The sequence below is a fragment of the Macrotis lagotis genome, chromosome 1 (genome assembly GCF_037893015.1).
Source record: "Macrotis lagotis isolate mMagLag1 chromosome 1, bilby.v1.9.chrom.fasta, whole genome shotgun sequence".
Lineage (NCBI taxonomy): Eukaryota > Metazoa > Chordata > Mammalia > Peramelemorphia > Peramelidae > Macrotis > Macrotis lagotis.
This window is the reverse complement of record NC_133658.1, coordinates 297,881,954-297,890,419: the sequence shown is the minus strand read 5'-3', so window position 1 is coordinate 297,890,419 and position 8,466 is coordinate 297,881,954. Positions and strand designations below refer to the sequence as shown.

The 8,466-nt window shown below is 39.5% G+C and overlaps 1 protein-coding gene across 3 annotated transcripts; it reads right to left on the bottom strand.

The window, feature by feature from the left end:
- Positions 1-218: 218 nt before the first annotated feature.
- Positions 219-6,585, bottom strand: LOC141505413 (PI-actitoxin-Aeq3a-like). Of its 3 annotated transcripts, none has more exons than XR_012473596.1 (4): positions 4,207-5,411; positions 3,563-3,592; positions 1,016-1,184; positions 219-552 (listed from the first exon to the last, which is right to left on the bottom strand). XR_012473596.1 is itself a non-coding variant. In XM_074211235.1 (4 exons), exons 1-4 carry the CDS (start codon positions 6,462-6,464, stop codon positions 549-551), a joined length of 228 nt encoding a protein of 75 aa, XP_074067336.1. In that variant the 5' UTR covers positions 6,465-6,585; the 3' UTR covers positions 219-548. The 3 variants fall into 3 exon arrangements, 2 of the variants coding, with proteins under 2 accessions (XP_074067336.1, XP_074067337.1); XM_074211235.1 differs by lacking the exon at positions 4,207-5,411 and adding an exon at positions 6,443-6,585 and having other exon boundaries at positions 3,563-3,595; XM_074211236.1 differs by having other exon boundaries at positions 4,151-5,412.
- Positions 6,586-8,466: the final 1,881 nt, after the last annotated feature.

Sequence of the window (8,466 nt, the reverse complement as noted above, 5' to 3'; positions counted from 1 at the left end):
ATGTAGCCCAGGATGATATGAGCTTTGGGGACTGCTATCATTTATCTAGTCCTCTTTGGGTGGTGAGGTGAAGTCTCTTGCCTAATGTCAACTGAGGAGTAAACAGCATAATCTTCATGGAAGTCCTGGTTTTCTTACTCTAAATGCAATGTTCTCTTCACCACAATGCTCTGTGATTGTTATGAAAGAAATGCTTTGCACACCTAAAATTTGTGAAAGTTACAATTTATTTTGATTGAAAAGGTTAAAGAAAGGATTGGTGAATCAGGGTTACACTTGTTAAGAGATATGGAACCAGTTGAATGCCAGAAGCTTGAGAAGTAAAGTCAGTAACCCCACAACAGAGAGGTTAATTATAGGTAAAAATGGGAGAGACTCTGAATAGAAGAAACTTCATTGATCTTGGTTAGTGCCTTGGATCCTACTTCCACTCATCATCTCAGGAACTCTCCAGTAGGTAGATTTTATTGAAAAAGAGCAAAACAGGCAATTAAGTCACTGGACCAGGAACACAGGGAGCCTGGTTTAGGGCCAATATAGTTGGTTGCTCATCTGGAAAACAAACAGAAGTTTTGATAACAATCCTTTACATTCTCTTTCCTCTCTCCAACTCTGGCCACAACTCTTCTCTTTACCCCAAGGGAACTCCATATATCACTGCACAAAAAATAGAATCTCAGAGTCCCCAGAGACTTTTTATTTAAATTCTTTCACTTTACAGATAAAAGAAATGAGGCCCAGAGAGAAGAAACTTGCCTAAAGACACACAATTAAGTTAAAAGTCAATACTAGTATCCAGCAGATGCTTTGTCTCTAGCTAGAAACTTTTCTCTTGCATTTAATTGGATACTGGAAGCTCAGTAAGAGCATACACTTCTCTGCTTTTCTCCTTGATATGGACTTCCAGTTCTTGGGCCTAGGGTCTGAGGCCTCTATTTACCCCAATCCCCACAGGGTCTCTGCCTCCCTGACTTTAGAGTTAGAGAGAGTTGAATGAGGAATCCCCAAGACTTACTCATGTGGCTGACAGGTATATTCACAATGTTGCATATATAGGAAGTTGTTTTTGTTGCCTCCACAGCCCCCATAAAGGAACATTTTGCACTGATTTTCTTTCGTGTCGTAGTAGTATCGAGGTAAAGTAACCCTGCAGTTTCCAACGACCAGGGGCAGGGTACAAAGACCTGTGATTAGGCCACACAGTGTCAGGAGGCAGAATATTGGGTAAGGGTCCTTGGAATCTAACAGAAAGTCTTTTCTTCCTGGGTTCCAACCACTAGCCCCCATCATATCTTCATCATCATAACCCTCATTCCTCTAGGGCTCTAAGGTTTATGGAGTGCTTTCCATTCACTCAGCTGTTATCTTACTCATTGATATAATGCATGCAGGGATCCTAGTTTTTTTATAAATGGGGAAACAGGAGCCCAGAGAGACAATATATAGCACAAGTTAGGTGTCAAAGTCAAGATGTGAAGCCTGGTCTTCTGACTTTAAATTTCTATTCTTTCTACTGCACTAGGCTTCACCTATCAAGACATATTAAGTTTCAATGAGACCACCCCACTGAGAAGTCACTTGGTTTCCCTCAACAGCTGCAGCTAGAGCAGACCTTCAAATATAGCAACAAGGGGTTCCCAAAGGGAATAATTACCTAGCTGTGTGACTTAACCCCATTTGCCTTACAAAAACCTTAAAAAAAAAAGAGGTTCCCAAAGGAAGGGATTGGGAGCCTCAATCCTTCCTAACCTTGATCACATACACTTATCAGAGTAACTCAAGATGCTTTATGTAACCAGAATTCTCTCTAGGCTTGGGTTTCCCTATCTTCAAAATGAAGAAACTGGACTAATGGATTGTTAATGTCTTTTCCAGCTCCAACATTCCAGGGCATTTTTGTAAGCATGTAACTGTGGACAGAGTGTTGGACTTGAAGTTAGGAAGATGAGAATTTGAATTCGTCTCCAGAGACCAGTCAGATAAGTCACTTAACCTCTCAGCTTCAACCTCCTGTCCAATCAATTAGGGATAAAAATACCTGTTGCACTTAACTGTATAATGTTGTTATGACATTGGAATGAGATAACAAATCAGTAGGCATTTATTAAGTACTGAGCAATGTGCTAGGCAGTAGAGATAGAAAGAGACAATTCTTGTTCTCCAAGAGATGATGTAAACAATATAAAGCACTAGATAAATTATTACTATAGTTTATTATTATCATTCTATTTGTAATATTATATCTTTGTTTTGACTAGATGGCATCAAAGGCGCCCTCTGGCTCTGGCATTTTGTGCTCTCTGTTCTAAGTCCCTTCAGTCTTACATATACTATGATCACAGGATCACAAATTTTGCAACAGAAGAGATGTTAGAAGTTATTTAATCATTCAGTCAAATAAGGAACCAGTTATATACCAGAGACTATGCTAGGAGGTAAGTTTTAAAAATAAAATACTAAACAGTTCCTGCCCTCAAGGAATTTGAATTCCAACCGGGGTAGCCCCAAATTGCTAGTCCATCCCTCTCATTTTACAGAAAAGAAAACTGAAGCACAGTGATATTAAATAAGTGATCTCATGGATAATAAGTGACCAATATAGAAATTGAATCCAGATATTCTGCTTTCAGATAAAATGACACTCTTAGGGGAGGCTAGGTGGCACAGAGAATAAAGCACTGGCATATCTGAATTCAAATCCAGCCTCAATAATTGCCTAGCTGTGTGCCCTTGGGCAGGCCATTGAACCCAATTTGCCTTACAAAAACAATGATACTCTTGATCATTGGGTTAACCCATAATTTTATGTTCTGAAATATAATTTTACTTTTTCACTGTAATAACAAGTGGTTTAGAGGGAAGGACTATTGACAAGCTAAGTTGCTTCCCACATTGTCTCCCTAGCCTAGTCTTCAGTACTCACCTGCAACAAATCTTATTGGGCATCAGGGCAGCATCAGGAATGGTAGCAATGGTTTCAAATTGTCAATAAAGAAACTTGGAAGAGTGATTTTCATTGTGGGACCAACCACTGACTTTTAGCCTGTTCCTGGGGACTCTCCTATTGAGTCTATCTGATGCTGAGATCCTACTTCTGGCAGCCAATTTGATCCTCCATGGTGGCTGCCACTTCTGCTCTCACTCCATTTCTGGGATGGACCTTAGTTGAATTCCCAGTACCAGTAGCTCCAGGCTTCCAAGAGGTCCCACAAAAATATTGTGAATCAGGATGGAATTCTTGGGTTTGAAGGGATGGACCTGCCTTCTGATTCCTGGGAAAGAGCTCCTCTCAAGCCTGGTAGCCCCCTATCTTCCACTATCCCATGATTCCAAACATGCCCTAAACAAGCTAATTCATAATGATGTCATATAAGCAAAGTCACAAAACATATATTCACTCAGACAAGCTCATGTATGTATATGCCTTTCTGAGAGCCCATATTTGCACAAACATATGAATACACTAAAAACCACCTCACAAAGGTCACAATGGAAAACTCCTGTGATTCCTTTCTCCTTTAATATCCCACTTCCCAACTTTGAACCCAGTCTGGCCTCTTACCTGGTAAATCTCTGTCATCTATCCATGATTCTGTAATAGGAGCCGCAGCAAAAATGGTCATGATGGTGAGAAAAAGAGATAGTAATACATTTTCTAATAGTGCTAACCAATCAACTTGACCCCTGAGTCCTATCTCTGGAACTTTACCACTAGCGCTGACCTGTTACTCTTGGCCTTTGGTCCTTGCCCTCAGAATTAACCCTAATCAGATGAGGAATCTGAATTCTTCATCCCAGAATCCTGACCCTACTACATCATCTTCTCCCTTTCCCCTAAATGACTCGGGATTCCAGGCTTTAACAATATTTAGAGCTACTGAAAACTTTCAAACTTCCTCTTACCACTGTTCAAAGACTTCCAAACTCAGAGGGAACACTTGCCTGTGAGGTGGTAAAATGATTGGGTTATAGCAATTACCCTTCTCTACTTTTCCATTTTCAGGAGACCCCAGAGAAATGCTCTGAATTATGGCAAGGAGTTAAGAACAGGCCTGTGAGCGTCTCTCTATAGAAAGAGTGCCTCCCCCTACCCAGCACCTTCTATAGCCCTTCTAGGATCATTTGAGGCTTCTTTCCTAGGCATACTCACCTCTCAAGGCTATCTTACCCATCCTAACAAATACATATGTTCTTGGCGCCACCTACCTGCTAAAAAAATGAGAAAAAGAAACTAAGCTTGGTTTGCTGAGAGGTGGAGAGAACAGCAAGCCTGGGGTTAGTATTCAACTCAGGGTGGGGATTGGGAGTTGCTGGAAGGAGTTTGGACCTAGTGCACTGCCAACTCTATCTATTTCTGAGGACAGGGCTAAGGGTCAGGAAGATGAATATCTGGGTAGCCACCCATGAAGAACTTTCAGGTGTCAGGAGGCCCAGTTCTGTTGGGGATCAAGGAAAGAAGAAAAAAAGGAAGGAAGGAAGGAAGCAAGGAGGGAAGAAAAGAATGAAGGAAAGAAGGTGGAAAGAGAAGAAGGAACAAAGGAGGAAGGAAAGAAGAGAAGGGTAGACTAATTAAATGCATGTGACAACAAAAACACAAATATGGACTTGGGTGAGTCTGAGCCTGGACTTTGGACCCCGCACTGTTGCTTCTTTTTCATTTCTTCCCTCACTTTAGGTAGCCAAATAATAGTCTAGAGGTGGATCTATTCAGCCTTGGGGGAAACCTTGTCAACTAGAGAGGTCTGGAGATGTGGGATCATTGTTTGGAACTGACTGGTACCAAGGGGAGTTTTTTGCTCCAGGGAGGATGAAAGAAGTAATCAATGACACAATATTCGGGTTTTTTTAAGAATTTTTTTTGTAAGGCAATGGAGTTAAGTGGCTTGCCCAAGACGCAATTATTAAGTGTCTGTGACCAGATTTGAACCCAGGTACTCCTGACTCCAGGGCCGGTGCTTTATCCACTGGGCAACCTAGCCACCCCCAATGACACAATATTGTAAAGCACTGAACTTAGTGCTGGCACATAGCACCAGAATAAATGCTTATTCTTTTCCTTCCGTCCTGTCCCTGATTCATAACGTAAATTGAGTATGTTTCTATGCCCCCTTGGGGAGACCCAAGACAACAACCCAAAACCTAGTGTTAAGGAATCTTCCTTGGGATGCCAGGGTCAGAACTGAAAAGAGCCACCGAGTATGAGAAAAGGAGCCTATCACCTCCCAGAAAAGGGTAGTCAACTCCCCCCAATATATCCCATCACTGAGTGCAAGGATACTGAATAGAGGAGTCCCTTGATGGAAGAGAAAGAATGCAGTGCCCCAGTCCTTTGCACCCACAAACAGTTGTTACTTCTTTCTGTTACTTTCTTTTCTTTACAAGATATTGAAATGGAGTGATCCAGAAGAAGAAATTATAAGGGAACTTGAACTTAATCATCAAAATAATGTTGTATCCAACTACATGAGGGATCAGATTACATAATAAAATGTTTTAAGAAATTAAAAGGGATCTGCTGTTAAAAGATTAACTGCTGTTAAAGATTAACATGAAATCTATATTGAGATTGGACATCAACAAAAATGGAAAATGAATTGAAAACAAGAGCTAATCTCTTGGAGAAATTGGTGGAAAATAAAACAATCAATAGAAAGTGGAATACATAAATGGGAAGTCCAACTGGACAATGCAGTGGGAAAGTCAGTAAAAACAAGTCCACAGGACAGTTCAAAGAGAGATACATTTTGAAACTTGAGAAGCAGAGATAAAAAAGCCAAAAAGGCAGAACTCAGAGAAATATTCTAGTATCACTGCAATAAAGTAGTCAAGCACTATTTTCAGGAAAATGCTCAAGAAAATTTCTCAGACTAATTACTATCAAGGGACAAGTCTACAGATTGTTGGTATCCAATATTTGTCTTTAGAGGAAAACCATCAGATTCATATCATCAAAGACAGTGATTTTTAAGAGGGCTTCATAAATAAAGAGGATATAAATAATGGAAAAGGAAAATAATTCCCATTAAGGTTCAGTGATTGCAAACTACATAAGATCATTTGTCCATTATGAGAAAAGAGGAAAAATCTAGAATACGATTTTCAGGAAGAAATATCAAACTATCTTCAGAATCCTATAGCTAAACAAAAACATTGTATTGAATTTTTTTGTATTTTATGGTATTGAATATATTCAGAGCTACTAAAAACTTCCAGACTCAGAGAGGAAACCCTTACCTGTGAGGTGGTAAAATGATTGGGGTATAGCAATTACTCTTCTCCACTTTTCCATTTTCAAGAGACCCCAGAGAAATGCTCTGAATCATGGCAAGGAGTTAAGAACAGGCCTGTGAGCGTCTCTCTATAGAAAGAGTGCTTTCCCCCACCCAGCACCTTCTACAGCCCTTATAGGATCATTTGGGGCTTCTTTCCTAGGCATACTCACCTCTGAAGGTTATCTTACCCATCCTAACAAATACTTGTTTTCTTGGTGCCACCTACCTGCTAAAAAAATGAGAAAAAGAAACTAAGCATGGTTTACTGAGAGGTGGAGAGACCAGCAAGTTTGAGGTTAGTATTCAACTCAGAGTAGGGATTGGGAGTTGCTGGAAGGAGTTTGGACCTAGTGCATTGCCAAATCTATTTATTTCTGGGGACATGGTAAGGGTCAGGAAGATGAATATCTGGGTAGCCACCCATGAAGAACTTTCAGGTGTCAGGAGGCCCAGTTCTGTTGGGGATCAAGGAAAGAAGAATAAAAGGAAGGAAGGAAGAAAGCAAGGAGGGTAGAATAGAATGAAGGAAAGAAGGAGGAAAGAAAAGAAGGAACAAAGGAGGAAGGAAAGAAGAGAAGGGTAGACTAATTACAAGCATGTGACAACAAAAACACAAATATGGACTTGGGTGAGTCTGAGCCTGGACTTTGGGCCCCTGACTGTTGCTTCTTTTTCATTTCTTCCCTCACTTTAGGTAGCCAAATAATAGTCTAGAGGTGGATCTATTCAGCCTTGGGGGAAACCTTGTGAACTAGAGATGTCTGAAGATGTGGGATCATTGTTTGGTGCTGACTGGTACCAAGGGGAGTTTTTTCCTCCAAGGAGGATGAAAGAAGTAATCAATGATACAATATTGGGGTTTTTTTTTAAAGGTTTTTTTTTTTGCAAGACAATGGGGTTAAGTGGCTTGCCCAAGGCCACCTGGCTAGGTAATTATTAAGTGTCTGAGGTCATATTTGAACTCAAGTATTCCTGACTCCAAGGCCAGTACTCTATCCACTGCGCCACCTAGCTGCCCTTGCAGTTTCTTAAAAGATGACTCTTTTATCTGATTCTTAAGAAATGTCTTGCTCGTACAAAAGAAGCTTATCTAGAAAAATAACTAGAAAATGCTTTAGTAAGTTCTGTAAGCTGTTAAGATTTTTGGAAAGCTTAAAAAACACCTTTAAAAGAATTTTTTGTGTACCTAGGAAAAACATTTTCCCCCCCAGTTACTTGTAAAAACAAGTTTTAACATTCACTTAACACCCTGAGTTCTGAATTCTCTCCCTTCCTCCCACCTCACTCCCCTTCATTGGGAAGCAAGTTATTTGATATAGATTAAAAATGTGAAACCATGAAAAACATTACCATATTAGTCATGTTGTAAAAGTAAACATAACTTTCCCTCCAAAAAAAGAGAAACCTCAAAAAAAAATAAATTTTAAAAAAGCATGCTTCAATCTGGATTCAGAAACCATCAGTGCTATTTATGGGATGGATAGTATTCTTTATCATGAGTCCTTCAGAGTTCTCTTGGGTCATAGTACTGCTGAGAAAAGGCAAGTCATTCACAGTTGATCATCCTACAACATTGTTGTTACTTTATATATAGTGCATTTCCTTTGCATCTGCTTATGTAAATTTTTTACTGAGAAGATCCTGTCCATCATTTCTTAAGACAAGCTAGTATTTCATCTCAATCACATACCACAATTTGTTCAGCCATTCCCTGACTGATGGTCATCCCTTCATTTTCCAGTTCTTTGCCATCAGAAAAGAGCTGCTATAAATAGCCTTATACATATATGTTCCTTTCCTTCCTGTTTTTCATCTTTTTTGAAATATAGAACTGGTAGTGGCATTGCTAGGTCAAAGGGTAGATATGGTTTTATAGCCCTTTAGGCATAATTCCAGTTTGCTCTATAGAATTGTTGAATTCTTTCATAACTCTTCCAACAACGCATCATTTTCCCCACATCCCCTCCAACATTTGTCATTTTCTCTTTCTGTCATATTATCCAATCCAATAGGTATCTTAGTACTTCTCAATTGTTCCAACCATATTTCTGTCAATAGTGAGTTAGAACATTGATAAAAATTGATTTAAATAGATAGGTAGCATTAATAACTTCACCTGAAAACTTCATATCTTTTGATCATTTATCAATGGGGAAATGGCTCATTTCTTTTTATAAATTTGATTCAGTTCTCT